This window comes from Triticum urartu, chromosome 6 (assembly GCF_003073215.2).
Source record: "Triticum urartu cultivar G1812 chromosome 6, Tu2.1, whole genome shotgun sequence".
Classification (NCBI taxonomy): Eukaryota; Viridiplantae; Streptophyta; class Magnoliopsida; order Poales; family Poaceae; genus Triticum; species Triticum urartu.
The window spans coordinates 11,417,914-11,434,409 of record NC_053027.1 but is presented as its reverse complement, the minus strand read 5'-3'; the positions used below and the strand labels follow the sequence as shown (position 1 = coordinate 11,434,409).

Sequence of the window (16,496 nt, the reverse complement as noted above, 5' to 3'; positions counted from 1 at the left end):
TTTCTTGACAACTATTAGGGAAAGATTAGAGATGCTCTAACAATGTTAGCGTACCTGAAGGGAAGAGTTTAAGCCGACATTGGCACCGCCGGCTAACCCAACTTGTTTTCTACTAACAGAGCAAGCGTGTCATGGAGGAACCCGAACATGTACAGATCCATGAAATCCATCCTGAACCAACGGGCTAGTAGTATTATTAGTTTGCGTAATCATGATCGAGCTGGGTAACATGGCCTGGATGGACCATGATTAACACTGACAGCCCGGGCCCATGGCGCCACCGCCGGCCAATGCGGCTGAACCACGTAGGCCGCTAACGAGTGGCATGGAGACTATAAATGGCAGACGCAGAAAGTAGGAGCTCCACGGCAAACACGCACATGCACACACACCTAGGTTTAGCAGAGGTGATAATTGATCAGTCCCACCAATTCCTCTCCCTTCTCTGGTGTCCTTCATCTCCTCCGCCGATCTCTTTCAATGTCAATGGACACCGGAGACCGCGGCTCGGTGCCATGCTCCTACGCGCAGTTGCCGGATGATGCCGAGGCCGGGCGCACGCGCCCAGGCCGAACCGGGCCACTGTGCGCGGCGGTTCTCCTGACTTCGGCAGCGGTGCTCCTCGCTGTCGCCGCGCTCGCCGGCGTCAGGCTCGCTGGCCAGCTGCCGGCCGCCGGCGTCATCATGTCCGGCCACCCGACGACAGTTGATATGGCGCCTATGAGCACCAGCAGCAGGGGCCCCGAGTCCGGCGTGTCAGAGAAGACGTCGGGCGCCGCAACCGTCGACGTCCACGGTGGCATGCTTGCCGCAGACGCCGGCGGTAACGCGTTCCCATGGAGCAATGCCATGCTCCAGTGGCAGCGCACCGGCTTCCACTTCCAGCCCGAGAAGAACTGGATGAACGACCCCAACGGTAAGTAACATTTCCTCCATCCTCCATCATGGAATTAAGGGGTGATTGTTGATGTAAAACTCATTTCTTTGATGCAAAATGCAAATGCAGGTCCGGTGTACTACAAGGGGTGGTATCACCTCTTCTACCAGTACAACCCCGACGGAGCAATATGGGGCAACAAGATAGCGTGGGGCCATGCCGCGTCCCGCGACCTCCTGCGGTGGCGCCACCTCCCCGTGGCAATGTCCCCCGACCAGTGGTACGACATCAACGGTGTTTGGTCAGGCTCCGCTACCGTCCTTCCCGACGGCCGCATCGTCATGCTCTACACCGGCTCAACCAACGCCTCCGTCCAGGTCCAATGCCTCGCCTTCCCCACCGATCCATCTGACCCGTTGTTAATCAACTGGACCAAGTATGAGAACAACCCGGTGATGTACCCACCACCAGGCGTCGGGGAGAAGGACTTCAGGGACCCGACCACTGCGTGGTTTGATGGTTCCGACGACACATGGCGGCTCGTCATCGGCTCCAAGGATGACCGCCATGCCGGCATGGTCATGACCTACAAGACCAAGGATTTCATGGAATACGAGCTTGTCCCCGGGTTGCTTCACCAGGTTCCAGGGACAGGCATGTGGGAGTGCATCGACCTATACCCGGTCGGTGGCGTGAGGGGCATCGACATGACAGACGCGGTGGCGGCATCGCCCACCAATGGCGGCGACGATGTGTTGCACGTGATGAAGGAGAGCTCTGACGATGACCGGCACGACTACTATGCGTTGGGGAGGTATGACGGGGCGAAGAACACATGGACACCGCTGGACGTCGACGCCGATCTCGGCATCGGGCTGAGGTACGACTGGGGGAAGTTCTACGCATCCAAGACGTTCTATGATCCGGCAAAGAAGCGGCGTGTGCTGTGGGGGTGGGTTGGCGAGACCGACTCCGAGCGCGCCGACGTCGCCAAGGGATGGGCCTCGCTCCAGGTACTTGACATCTTCATCATCTTCCTCTTGTACAAGATGTCAAAGTCAATTGATTGATTAACCTCCACTAGTTGATCATTAAGAAAATGTTGCTTTGTGAGTGGTTTAATTTGCTTGACTGGGAGCTTGCATGCTTCCTTTGCTGGGCCATGTTCAATGAGTGCAAATAATGATACCAGCCACATGGGATGAATCATGGATAGATAGCAGCCACAGCAATGTTGCTGTCATCTCGTTGTCAAGTGTATCTTAGCTTCCTTTAGCTTGCAAATAGTTCAAGCTACTAGTTGCAGATACCTTCAACCTAGTGGTATGCCAAGATTGGTAATCGTGTGGCTGGTGCAAGTACCTTACCTATAACTGGATAATAATAAGTATAAACAACTTTCTGTTAGCATGAACCGAACTGGGATTAGATAAGAAAAAGGGTGTGCCCTACAAACTCTGAATCAATCATGTGGTAGCATGTGATCCAGTGGCAGACAAAAGTTGTTAATTTGGTAGTACCAACACACCAAAAACTAAATAATTCTTGCTAGTACCAACCAAACTGGGATTAGACCAGAAAAGGGGTTGTCTTGTCTGCTTACCCCATAGTTAGCTACACTATTTCTATGCTGTCAATGAGTGATACCTAGGATTCTTTGCTGAATAATTAATTATAGTCAATGGCTAATTAATGTTTTATTTTGTTATTGCTGCAGTCGGCCCCTCGCACGGTGGTGCTGGACACCAAGACAGGAAGCAACCTCCTTCAGTGGCCGGTGGAGGAGGTGGAGACGCTCCGGACCAACTCCACTGACCTTGGCGGCGTCACCATTGACCGCGGCTCCGTCTTTCCACTCAGCCTTCATCGCGCCACCCAGCTAGACATCGAGGCCACATTCCGCCTCGATCCGCTAGACATCGCCGTCGCCAACGAGGCCGATGTCGGCTACAATTGCAGCACAAGCGGTGGCGCCGCAGGGCGGGGTATGCTCGGCCCCTTTGGCCTCCTCGTACTTGCCGATGCCAGGCGCCATGGTGGTGACGCGGAGCGTACCGCCGTCTACTTCTATGTCGCCAGGGGCCTCGACGGCGGCTTGAACACACACTTCTGCCACGATGAGACACGCTCATCTTGTGCCAACGACATTGTCAAGAGGGTCGTAGGCCATACCGTGCCGGTACTCGATGGTGAGGAGCTGTCCGTGAGGGTGCTGGTGGATCATTCGATCGTTGAGAGTTTTGCGATGGGTGGGAGGTTGACGGCAACGTCACGGGTATACCCGACGGAGGCCATCTACGCTAACGCCGGGGTGTACCTCTTCAACAATGCCACCGGCGCTCGGGTCACCACCACCAGCCTCGTCGTCCACGAGATGGACTCTTCCTACAACCAAGCCTACATGGCCTCATTGTAAAAAGAAAATGGAAAAAATATTTTTTGTTTAGAAAAAAGTGATAGATAGCATATTGTACGCATGTTTTTACACAAAGGAAGATCTCTCGTTTCTTCGTTTCTTCGGTTCTGTGTTATATGATCGTCCCGACTAACCTGGATGATGTAGAGTCATATAGATGCGTCCGTACTTACATTCCCGACATTATATCGAAGGAAAATGTTCACTAATTCTACAATGTGAGTAGGTGTTGTATTCACATTTCTTTAGTAGTCTTGCCGTTGTTTTACACTCATGGACAAGTGCCAATGATGCCGGCCTCAATCCCAGGGAGAACATTGCATCTGGATTAGTATATTGGATGGATCGACAGAGAAAGATTGGACTGGAAGATTTGAGCTGGCAATGCCACGTGGGCTGCGAATCAGTGAGACCGTGAGGCAATCACGCGCGCCGGCGATAAGATTCTCGGTCTTCTCCTAGCTGTCTGATGGCCGTGATCATTGGCCACCAGCGGCGTCGATCTGTCGCCTCCGCCATTACTGACCTGGCGCCATGCATACCGGTTCTTGTCTTGATGCATGCATGCTAAATGGTGTCGAGAGCACCATTGGATTCTATTCTTGTGCGCTCGCCGTTTCTAGAAAGTTAAACTAATGCAGTGCCTAATCCTAATTACTAATTCTTCTAGAAAAATCATTGTGAAATATTCTCTAACAATCAGTTAGACTGATACAGTTTTTGTTTTCTTGTCTTTTGGCGGGGATAGACACAGTTAGGGCCTGTTCGGTAGCCTGCCAGCTCCCAGCCTCCGCAAATCAGCGAGCGAAGCTGGCCCGAACGGCTCGGCTCCGGGAAGCTGGGTTCCTGGATCGTAGCAGTATTCACGTACAGAATTGGGAATCAGAAATCCTGGAGTTGGCCTTATTTACGGGCAGATGCCATCGCCTAGTTCGCTGCTTTCTCTCTCCCTTCTCACGTCACGTTCTATTCTCCCGACGAGGCTACGTGGAGACATGACAACCTTTCCTTCCGAATTGGGCCAGGCCCAGCCACTCTCCTCCAACGTCCGACCGGGCCTAAGGCAACCTTATCTATTGAGCCGGCTAGGCTCTAGCCCTTCCAGGCAGTTTGGCCTGCTGGCACATACAAGAAGCTGGAGCGAGGGTGCCGAACAGTTTCCATCGATCCAGTTTTCGTAGAAGAAGCTGGCATCCGGAAATTGAAGCTAGATTCGTGGATCCGGTGAAGCTGGAGGGCTACCGAACAGGCCCTTACTCACATGCACTAGTATTTTATTTGTATTTGAAAGAGGTTTTTAAGGTATACTTTTGGTCATGGATAGTTTACATTTTATTGGTTAAATTTGTGGTCAAATATTGAGCCAAAATAAGAGGGGCCTTACTAAACATTGGATGAAGGAAGCACATGTTAACTTATCAGAAATGTGTAAATTGTGAAACCCAATTAATCGGCAAGAAAAAAGGCACGTCCGCGGTTTTGTGTGGTTCATGTCATCTTCGTGTTGTCGACAAACAAAACGGAATCCTTGCCACGTTGGACGATGCATTATTGCATCTTGCATTGGTTGCTTTCAAGTTCGGTCCAAGGAAATTGTCCTTGACAAAGACGGATAGACACAACCGAAGAGCCTACAAGGTAACAACCACACACACCCGTGTGTGTGTGCGCGCCGAGTGTATGCATAGTTCATTGTTAATTTTATTGAGTTATCTTTTTCTAATTGCACATTTTATATTTTTGCACGCGTCTATTAGTGTTGATATGTGGAGGTTAAGTGGACAACATCACACGGTGAGCATGAGTGGGGTCAAAAACTAAGGTGGCTGTCTAGCAGTAGAGTTGATTAGGTCAACCATTCTAGTGGTGGTTAGCTTGAATGTCGATGGATGTGTGCTATGGTGGTACTTGTAATCACTACCGACTGCAATAATATGCTGCCATGTGTCAGACGCCTTGTGAGTGTCAAGTTCAAAATTTCGAGGTTACAACGGGCATGTGCGTTCATTTTCGTGGTCGGTTTCATCTGGTTCGTAGATAACTATGGCCGATATCCTTGTCACGTGCCTCCTAAGTCATTGCTAGTTGTACCAACGGTTGCCGTCATGCTGCCTTGGCAACGTAGAACGTTTGAGTAATCATTCAAATCGCATTGTCAAGCACACAATTTTGGAGTGTCCACCGCAAAAAGAGAAAGGACATCTGATGTGGCATGGACCATATGGAGCGACACATGGCGAGAGCCACAGCCAGGAGTTTGGATTCCATGGATGGGTGTGAGAATTTGCAAGGCTAAAATTGAGTCTGATGATAGATTCATGGTCCCAACCTTCGCCCGCATTATTGTACTGCCTCATGTCGACGAGTCTTCAAGAAACCATGCCTCTGGATGGAGAAAGACAGCGTAGCTACGACAATGACACCCAGTCACACAAAGATGCACGATGCATCCCTCTTTGCGTATCATGTAGCCCCCGTTCCCTATATCCATTTATTGCTAGTTGTTGCGCTGTTTTTTTTTACTTTGTTGTTGATTTTGTCGTTGGTTGTTAGTGTTTCGTGTATGATAAGCTTGCAAGTTACTACAACCAGTGAGCTAGCTGCTATCAATCATCACCACATGTTGCACCCTGTCACAAAGTCAGTAAGAGTTAAAAATGGATTCATGACGTGGTAGCACAATCCAGCCAGCCAAATTAATCGATCAAGCTGACACTTGGTGATGTCCACAACCACGAGTGTAGCTTCATTCGATCCTAAAAAAAGGTTATTCCCCCCGTCCCATAATATTAGATATTATTTCAACTGATATACTTACATATTGGTTGTTATAACAGATTATATTATGAGACGGAGGGTGTAATTTTTTTGGCATTTAAAATATATTTTTCTAAGTGGGTTCATATGTACTCTGGTTTATTCATGCACTTTCTGTTCAGCCAGCCAAATTAATCGTTCAAGCCGACACTTGAGGTCCACAACCAGGAGTTTAGCCTCATTCCATCCTAAAAAAAAACTCAATCCCATAATATAAGATGTTATGATAACTGATATACTATTGGTTATAATAACATCTTACATTATGAGGTGGTTCTTCGTGGGTTGTTCACAAAGTGGTATTGACCTATTACACTAGCCCCATATGTGGTGGTTTTGCATAAATACTACCTCACACGAGTCATAAGCATCATTTTCAAAGATACTACATGAATCGTAAAATTGTTCGTCACATACAGCCACACATATACCCTGGTCAAGATGCTAACAGCTCAGGGAAGGATCCGAGGAAGCCATCGGTTTCGGTTTGCCGAATGATTTGTGAGGAATCTAACTTTGTCGTTGCCTTAGTCATATACGACGTCCTGGAATGCTCTTACGATAAATAGCGAGAGCCAGCAGGACTAGGTTCCGTTCAATCCGGAGAAAATTGGAAGGATCTATTTCATTATTGCACTCTACAAGTGCAGTGATCAATGTGGAATCTGCTCTCTCGGTGACCACACAAAGGCCAGCTCCTAGTAGCTCCTAATTCCTCTTATCCATGATGGATTGGTTATTTGATCAGCCACCCGTTCATGTTTGTTTTCTTGTTACTATGTGTCACTAAAACCACGCTAGAGGACCAGTAGTACCCCCACTACTACCTACTGTACTCCAGACAGAAGTTCTTGCCTTGCCTGGCTAGCTAGCTGCTGATTGGCCATGGTAGGGTTCTCCACAGATGGATCCCTGTACAACTCATGCCCCCTCTCTCCCACCGACAATGGCGAGTCGGCACCTTGCTGATTGTCACTAGAGTGCTCTAGCACTCCATGTAAGCGGTGCATGTGACCCGCACTCGGTGCCTGCATGGATCGCTTTCGTAGTCGACGGAACGCCTCCTCCCACTTAACGCACATCATCGAAAGGACTGAAATAAATTTAGGAAAACACGAGCACCAATGTCAAATCTAGGGGGCTGTTTAGATTGTGACTATCTTTGCCATATATTACCACATGATTTTTGCCACACTTGCCACACTTGCCTTAGTTGAGTTGTTCAAATTGTTAGCCACACTTTGGCTTGCCTAAAGAAATCTTGCCACACGTTGTGTCTATGACATGTGGGGTTCACTGCTCACAAAAAAAAATCCTTGTCTTATGTGTGGCTAGAACCAAACACCTAACTAACTTGGTCAAACTTGCCTAACGTTAGATGTGGCAAAATGTGGCAAGGTGTGACTGGGAACTAAACAGCCCCTAGGACTTGAACTCCGATGTGTCGAGGATACTACTGTCCTCCTAATTAACTATGCAAGCACTGTTGGTTCACTCTTATAGTAATTATTAAGCTAGTAGGTGTCTAATTAGTGGTATGCTTGCCGTGTTTTAGGAGGTGTGACCGTGTCCATGGTATGCTAGATTAGCTCAGTCCGCGTCCCACGAACTAGTAGTTAGCCTGGTCTAAACTAATATCGAGAAGTACGCGCCAAGTTTTTGCTTGAATTTATTCGACATTTTAAAATATGTTTGAAACACACCTGCTCCCATGTGCCAAAACGCCACCCTCGGAAAGAGGTTACTATATTCTAATCATAGAAAAGTATTTTTGCACTTGTGTTCGACTAGTTTGATCTCATCGATCGGCGGAGAAATTGCAAGAGGGGCGTCTTGTCGGTCGATCAGGTTGTGACCGCTGCTGCCACCATGTAAACCACACATCCGTGATCCATCTTGTGTGGTTTGGTTTGGTGATGCGGAAAAGAAAAGGAGACATTCTTTCTGAGAGGGTACTAGAAGCATAATCGGAGGCCCATGACTACCCAAGATGACCAGGGCCGAGCCGGCAAAATCGGAGGCCCTGTGCGAAACTCTAAAATGGGCCTTATCTCACTAAGAAAAACACTACATAAACATAACTATAATAATATAAAGTTCATAATATCTTAGATACCAACTGGAAAATATAAAAATTGTACCTATTATTGATTGTATGGTCTTCAGTCTTCACTTAAACAACATCATTCTTTTAGTGTTCTTTGTAATAAAATCCTCAATAATATCCTCATAATCAATCTTGTCCAATAGATTACTCTCCAGTGCTATTGTGGCCAAATCAGTGAGCCTTTGTTGTGTCATGGTAGTGCGCATATAGGACTTCAATAGCTTCAATTTAGAAAAGCTCTGTTCTGCCGAAGCAACAGTCACAGGGATAGTCAACAGAACTCTATATGCAATACATGCATTGGGGAAACAATCATGCCACTTCAAAAACTTTAGAATTTCAACTGGCCCAATATTTTCCTTTGGCATGAAATTTTGAAGAAACATCAACTCCACATAAAGTTCATTAGCATCAATGTCAGACTTCCCATCCTTTTTAAGAGCAACCTCAAGATTGTCACAAGAAGTTTTCAAGCTATTCTTATCCAATGACTGCAATGTTTTAGAGGTAAACAAGAAACCAAATATTTTCTGGTAACCCTGATATTGGTCAAATCTGCTTGTAAGTGAGAGAATTGCTTGATCAACAATACGTAAAAAATAGTTGACTCTGAATGATTCCTCTGCAGACTGTGTGGCAACATTTGCATCATCTGGGTTCTCATCAAAATGTCTCTTTCTTTTAATTTCTCGTCTTTTACGAAATGTTGTACCAATATCCATCTCAAGTGCAATTACTTTGGCTGTCTCCAATGCTTCTAAAAAACCAGTGTCCCTATAACCCTTGAAGAAAGAAAGCAATCCTTGCACTTTCTCAATAGCAACATCAATAAGCATATCCTTTTCTTGCAAGTGTTTGCTTACTAAATTAACAGCATACAATACCTCATACCAAATGACTATCGCCACTATAAATTCATACTCTCCAAGTTCATTATTTGCCAAACCTTTAGCCTCACTGCTCGTTTTTGTATCATTATCAGTCTCGGATACCTGAAATGAAAATAAAGAAAATATATGTTATAGTTAGAGAAAACTAAAGAATTACATCATAACAATATGAAAATATTGGGTACCTGAAGTAGGGCCTCCCGAATGTCTGCACATTGAAGTCGAATAGCTTTAACACTGTCAACACGACTCTCCCAGCGTGTAGCTGACACTGACTTGGGAGTTAATCCTGTTATGTTATTTTTCAGAATCTGTCATTTCTTAGTAGAATTAGCAAAAGTCGTATATATGCGTTGGATGATTCCAAAGAAGTCTTTAGCTTTACCGCAAGTCTTAGCCATATCACAAAGTGTCAAATTAAGGCTATGACAACCACAACTAGAATAGAATGCTCTAGGATTTACATTAAAGTCTCCTTTGGACACCTTGCTGGTTTCCTTTCATATTTGACCCGTTATCATAACCTTGTCCTCTCACATCATCTATATCAAGATCAAGAAGCTTTAGTTCATTCTCTAGCACTTCAAAAAGCCCTTGCCCAGTCGTATCATTTACATCTAAAAATCCTAGAAAGGATTCTTCTATGCAAACATGACTAGAAGATGAATCAACATATCTTATGATTATAGACATTTGTTCTTGATGGCTTGCATCTGGGGTACAATCAAGTATGATAGAGAAGTACTTTGCACTCTTTATTTTCTTAACAATCTCATACCTAATAGCGGAAGCAAGCAGGTGTATCAACTCATTCTGAATCTTAAAATCAAGATAATGAGTATGAGTTTCTTCATTTGTAATACGGCGGACATGCTCTTGAATAACCGGGTCAAATTATGCCAACATCTCAACCAAACCCAAGAAATTGCCATTGCTATCTTCATACAATTTGCTGTTAGTACCACGAAAGGCTAGATTATGCCTGGCAAGAAATTTTACAATGCAAACGATTCTGGACAGAACTTTTCTCCAGTGCTCCTTTTCACTCTCAAGTTGTCGTTGAGCAGCTTTATCAATTGTTTCATGCTTTTGTAATCTAGTACGCAACTCATACCAAGTTGTCATAGTCAAAACATGATCTGCACTTGTCTCATGCTCTTTAAGTCTAGTGCCAAGATGTGTCCAATCATTGTACCCCTCATTTGCCAAATTACCTTTTCGATACCCTTTTGCGAATAATTTACAACCGAAGCAAAACACTTTATCGAGTTCCTCAGAATAGACAAGCCAATCCCTATCGCAATGCTCTCCATTCGATAGAATTCTAGTGTAGAATAGTGCAGAAAACCTCCTTTTATATTTATCCTTACGACCTTTCTTAAATGACATGTCCCTTTGAGGGCCCTTTTGTGCTAAAATATCAATTTGCTTAGAATTAAGGGAATCCCAATTTCTTGGATCAAATATGTCAAACTGAAAAGAATCACCAACGTCTGCAGTAGGTGAAGTATTCAAGTTACCATCAGTATTACTAGCCCCGATGTCATCACAATTTTCTTCACTCTCAACATTATTTTCTATCTCTGTCTCGGCATCTCTAGGGCTAGGACCATTGTCAACATTATTATCCGGAGCATGCTCTCTATCAAGTGACTGATTATCGGGCGACAGTTGTGGTATTCTTATGACAAAATTATCCATATCTCCTTTTTGAGACAGAGTTAAATCCTCTTTTTTTGTTTCTTCAAACGCTTTTTGTAACCAGATTCATGTTTTCTAAATGCAGACATGACTTGGATCTTGCAATACTAGACACCTAATAGATGAAAAGAATATTAAAATTAACTGTAAGATTTTGGAAGAATCAAACAGCTGGCAGAAATCAAAATTTCAAAGTAAAGGCCAAAGGGCTCACAGGATGTCAGGATTGCTAGGTATTGACGCGACGACGCTTAAAAAACGAAGATCGGGAGATTGGCCTGAACTTTCCTTGCCTTTCAGGTGATTCAGTTCAGGTCCTCCCTTCTGCTGTTGTCCGGCCGTTCATGCTGCTCCTGTCCTCTTGAATCCTGAAAAGGGCCTACAGCGCTGGAAGTTGGAACGGAATCATGAGATCTGTAAGGAAGGAAAGGAAGGATCGGAAGAACACTAACCTGCCGCCAGTGCCAGACGAATAGACGAAGAGACACCTCGTCGCTTCGCTCGTGTCGATGACGATCGATCGCTGATTTTTTTTCTTTTTCATTGGATCGATCCTATGGATGAGGCATAGACTAGTCGGGGCTGCTCCAGGTCCAGGATACCAGGCCAAGAGGCCCAAAAGGTTACATATTTTAGCTTAGTATATATACTGTTGCAAATAAATTTGGAGGCCCCTGAAAGCGAGAGGGCCCTGTGCAAGCGCACAGGTAGCACACCCTTAGGCTCGGGCCTGATGCTGACAGTGCAAGAGAATCTGACAAAACCTCGTCAGTTTCGGTCCGCTGAATTATTCGTGAGGTCTGATTTCTCACTTCACGGAATCCACATTCTCATTTTTTTTGTTTGTCAAAATGTAGTTCATGTTTAAGCTAAATAGCGAGGAGCACAAAAAACTTGCATAAACCCAAAGAATGATGTAATGGTGTGGGGTAAGTGTGGTGCGGCAATCACCGAGTGGGAAGGAAAGTAGTCAGGATTATAGGTGGCGGTCTTACAATAGGTTAAAGTGTTAAACTAAGTGGATTATTTTCTGTGTCCAAATTCATTGCCGAATAATTGCTAGTAGTGCTGATTGTCATCGGGCTCATAATCTCGAGGTTATAACTCTGGCTGGCATGTCATCTAATAAAGTGTAAGGAGGAAAAAGCGCTTGGTTGCATGTAGTGACCAAATGGCGCACGTGAGGGAGGAGCAACAATTGGCGCCTGCCATGGCCAAGAGGTGGGTTCTGGGAATTTTTTGCGACTTCAATTGGGTGGAGTGGATAAATCCCATCCCTACAATAGTATTATCACCATAATGATGTTTTTTTAGAACACAGTACAGACGCAGGCGCTCAAATATACGCATATACACTCATCACTATGAACACACACACGCATACCCTACCCTTACGAGCACCTTCGAAAGACTGAGCCGACATATCATCTTGGGATTGCAAGAACCATTGTACTGTTAATTGGATGCAAAAGGACATCTATTGATCGTACATTGCCAGCTAGGACGGCCACACACATCGGCCTGCATTTTCTGGTGCCGCGGATCTCTCTTGCTCTCTATTTATGTCCACTATAGCCTACCGGTTCACCTTTTTGCTTTGTTTTTTTTCTTCCGAACAAATGAATCTTGTGTGCATGTTACACTGGTATTCGTCCCACACCATTGCTTGTTGTGGTCCGCTTCATTCACGATCCAATGCATGTTGTTAGGTCTTGTCGGCATCATCTCAGACGCTCTCCAGCATCGAGCTTGCGTCTGTACAGTGCAAAGTTCAATGAATAATGCTTAGTCAAAGCGTTGTTGCCTGTTGGCCGATTGATGGAGTGACATGATGTGGCACCTGCCAGATGGAGTACACGTGGAGTGATCCATAACCAGGAGTAGCTAGCTAGGTTCCATTCAACTCGGAGAGAATCGGAAGACAACGCTTTAACTTACACCGCATTGATCAAGCAAAGGTCTCTATCCTATTTCCAATAGAACTCTGCATTATTGAACATTATTGCACATGTGATGATGCAGATGCCGGGTCTGCGAGAGCTTCTTGATTGGTTGGTTCATAGGACAGACGTGACCACCATCACACATCCCCTCTCCCTTCATCCATTACCATTACGACCACCCACACATAATTATCCTTGTTGTGTTTCTGAATCATTTTGGAGGTGTTTGGTTAGGGATAATTTTGGTTTCTGCAATTTGGCTTACAAACCAAAAACGCGACTATTTATATGTTTATGGCTTTGGCATTTGGCTAAGCCATGATTAGGCCCAACCATAAATATATGTGGAGCCGAATCTACTACTAATTGCTATTGGTGTGACCATATGCAGCAGCAGCAGAACGGGGACCAGTATGAGAGTAGTTGCTACGTACTAATCGGTCTCTCCAGAACTTATTGCTTGCTTAATGAGCTGCTGACTGGCTGTGGTAGAGCCTCTAGAATCTCGCCCTGACAATGGTGGGTCAGCACTCCATGGATCGTCATTGGAGTGTGCTGGTACACAAAGCATGCATGTGGCGTGTGTGCAATGCAGTGGTGGCAGAAGGAGAGGCCACTAATTGTTGGCCAATGGACAGGAGTAGACTTCTAATAATTAGTAATGACCAAAACGGTGCTGCAGAAAAGGAGGCTTTCTTATGCGTGAGAAAGGATGTAACCACGGAAAGAGTAAATTGGAGGAGTGTAAGCTACTAGATGACTGAGCCGCCATGACCATGAGCAACCCATCGTTTTTGGTTCGCTGAATCATTTGTGTGGCCTGCATCACCCTTAGCGGAATCCATAAGCAACATGTGGGATAGATTCAAACTTCGCATACAGTTCCATAGGGACAGCTGTATGCACTCTTACATCCTATTACAGACGGTGTTGTAGAACTAAATGTTTGTGATAGATCATTTATCATATGTGACGTACAATCATTAACTGTTTCTGATGCGGCACGCATCATAAATGTTGCACCACAGAATAACATGTATGATGGTAATGCGATCCCACACGAGTAGCAAGGATGGATTGTTTGGGAAATTTGATATATCACAAACGATTGGGTGACGACTCACGCTTGAGATAGACACAGGCATCGCTCATGCTTAGTTCTGCCAAACGTGTGCATTCTTACTTCCTATCACCAACGATTTTCGGGGTCGGTTGGGATAACTCCCCCCCCCCCCCCCCCCCCAAATCGCCCACACAGGCAAGGCAACTGTTTAAAACTATGTGGAGGGTAAAAACCGTTTGTATAGGACACTGTTGTAGCAGCGTGTGACCGTGTCCATGCTATGCTAGATTAGCTGTGTACGTGTCCTACCTTGTTTAGGCTAGGCTGAGTACTAGTTCATGTAGGTTTAAGTCTAAGCACATCATTGGCTTTGTGTATATAAATTCAACAGCAGCGTCAACATGGTGAAAATAGTATGGGGTAAGTGTGGTCCGGAAATCACTGAGTAGGAGGGAGAGTAGTCACGATTTAGGTGGCGGTAGTCTCGCAACAGGATCTACTAGGTGGATTATTTTCCGTGGCCATCTTCATTGTCGAATCTTCACTAGTACTGCTTATTGTCACTGCATGTCTCTCTGTCTTCCCAATCACCGATTGGGCAACTAGTCAAGCTCACGACCTCGACGTTACAACTTTCGTCGACGTGTCATCCCATAAAGTGTAAGGAGGAAATAGCGCATGTCAGGGCGGAGCGACAACTGGCGCCTGCCATGGCCAGGAGTTGGGTTCGAGGAATTTTGGGTGGCTTCAATTGTATGGAGTGGATAAATCCCATCCCTAGGCCTTGTCGGCATCATCTCGGACGCTCTCCAGCGTCGGGCTTGCGTCTGTACAATGCAAAGTTCAATGAATAATGCTTAGCCAAAGCGTTGTTGTCTGTTGGCCGATTGATGGAGTGACATGATGTGGCTCCTGCCAGATGGAGTACACGTGGAGCGATCCATATCCAAGAGTAGCTAGGTCCCATTCAACTCGGAGAGAATCGGAAGACAACGCTTTAACCGGCACCGCATCGATCGAGCAAAGGGCTCCATCCTATTCCGAATAGAACTCTTCATTATTGGGTATTATTGCACGTGTGACGATGTAGATGTCGGGTCTGCGAGAGCTTCTCGGTTGGTGTTGGTTCATAGGACAGACGTGACCACCATCACACATCCCCTCTCCCTTCATCCATTACCATTACGAACACCCACACTTAATTATCCTTGTTGTGTTCCTCAATTATTTTGGAGGTGTTTTGTTAGGGTTAATTTTCTTTTCTACAAATTGGCTTATAACCCAAAAGGTCCCAACCATAAATATATGAGGAGACGAGGCAGCTACTAATTGCTATTGGTGTGATCATGCAGCAGGAGAAGGCGGACCAATATGAGAGTAGCTGCTACGTACTAATCGGTCTCTCGGAACTTGTTGCCTGCTTAACAAGCTGCTGACTGCCTGTGGTACAGCCTCTAGAATATCTCCCCGACAATGGTGAGTCAGCACTCCATGGATTGTCATTGGAGTGTGCTGGTACTCAAAGCATGCATGTGGCGTGTGTGCAATGCAGTGTTGGTAGAAGGAGAGGGCACTAATTGTTGGCCCATGAACAGGAGTAGACCAGGGACGTTCTAATAATTAGTCATGACCAAAACGGTGCTGCAGAGAAGGAGGCTTTCATATGTGTGAGAGAGGATGTAACCACGGAAAGAGTAAATTGGAGGAGTGTAAGCTACTAGATGGCTGGGCCGCCATGACCATGAGCAACTCATCGTTTTTGGTTTGCTGAATCATTTGCGGGGCCTGCATATCTCTTAATGGAATTCATAAGCAAAGTGTTGGATAGATTCAAACTTCGCATACAGTTTAATAGGGCAACTGTATGCACTCCTGCATCCCATCACAGACGGTGTTGTAGAACTAAAAGTTTGTGATAGAACACTTTCCGTGGCTAGCTTCATTGTCAAATCGTTGTTAGTAGTGATGATTGTCACTGCATGTCTCTCCGTCTTCCCAATCACCGATCGGGCAACTAGTCGGGCTTATGACCTCGAGGTTACAGCTCTGGCCGATGTGTCGTCCAATAAAGTGTAAGGAGGAAATAGTGCATGCCAGTCGGAGCGACAATTGGCACCTGCCATGGCCAGGAGTTTAGTTCGAGGAATTTTGGGTGACTTCAGTTGTATGGATCTTTTGTGCATGTTACTGGTAACTGGCATTTGTCCCACGCCATTGCTTCTTGTGGTCCACATCATCCACGCTCCAGTGCACGTTGTTAGTCCTTGTCAGCATCATTTCGGACATTCAGCAACATCGAGCCAGCATTATTACATTGCAAATTTCAATGAACAATGCTCTGCCGACATGTTGTCGCCGTTGATCGATCGATCGAGTGACAAGATGTGGCACTTGCCAGATGGAGTCCTAACACGTGGAGTAATCCACAACCAGGATTAGCTTGGTTCCATTTAACTAGGAGAAAATTAGAAGAAATGCTTTAACTGGCATGCACCGCGTCGACCGCCCAAAGGTCTCTATTCTAATTCCAATAGAACTCTATACATTGTTGGGCATTGTTGTACGTGTGAATCACACGGTGTGATGATGTAGATGCTTGGTCTCCCAGAGCTTCTCGATTGATTGGTCCCGTGGAAATGACCGTCCTCCTAGGACAAACATATGTAATCACCACCACACAAC

The 16,496-nt window shown here is 45.7% G+C and overlaps 1 protein-coding gene, 1 long non-coding RNA gene and 1 pseudogene across 2 annotated transcripts; 1 reads left to right on the top strand and 2 right to left on the bottom strand.

Moving 5' to 3' along the window:
- The first annotated feature begins 352 nt into the window (after window positions 1–352).
- On the top strand, window positions 353–3,395 carry LOC125515535 (sucrose:sucrose 1-fructosyltransferase-like). The gene is made up of 3 exons (XM_048681033.1): window positions 353–916; window positions 1,007–1,890; window positions 2,595–3,395. The coding sequence occupies exons 1-3, from the start codon at window positions 481–483 to the stop codon at window positions 3,291–3,293; spliced, it is 2,019 nt and encodes a 672-aa protein (XP_048536990.1). The 5' UTR covers window positions 353–480; the 3' UTR covers window positions 3,294–3,395.
- Window positions 3,396–8,279: 4,884 nt separating this feature from the next.
- LOC125516365 lies at window positions 8,280–10,744 on the bottom strand (annotated as a pseudogene).
- Window positions 10,745–10,783: 39 nt separating this feature from the next.
- Window positions 10,784–11,399, bottom strand: LOC125513724. The gene is made up of 3 exons (XR_007286105.1): window positions 11,261–11,399; window positions 11,023–11,176; window positions 10,784–10,923 (listed from the first exon to the last, which is right to left on the bottom strand). It is a non-coding gene; the product is annotated as an uncharacterized LOC125513724 (long non-coding RNA).
- Between the last annotated feature and the right edge of the window lie 5,097 nt (window positions 11,400–16,496).

Bases quoted from the DNA above. Each gene is read 5' to 3' on its own strand.
- LOC125515535 (XM_048681033.1), top strand. From the start codon at position 481: ATGTCAATGGACACCGGAGACCGCGGCTCGGTGCCATGCTCCTACGCG. The intron at 917-1,006 runs GTAAGTAACATT...ATGCAAATGCAG, and splicing joins CTGGATGAACGACCCCAACG to GTCCGGTGTACTACAAGGGG. The intron at 1,891-2,594 runs GTACTTGACATC...TTATTGCTGCAG, and splicing joins AGGGATGGGCCTCGCTCCAG to TCGGCCCCTCGCACGGTGGT.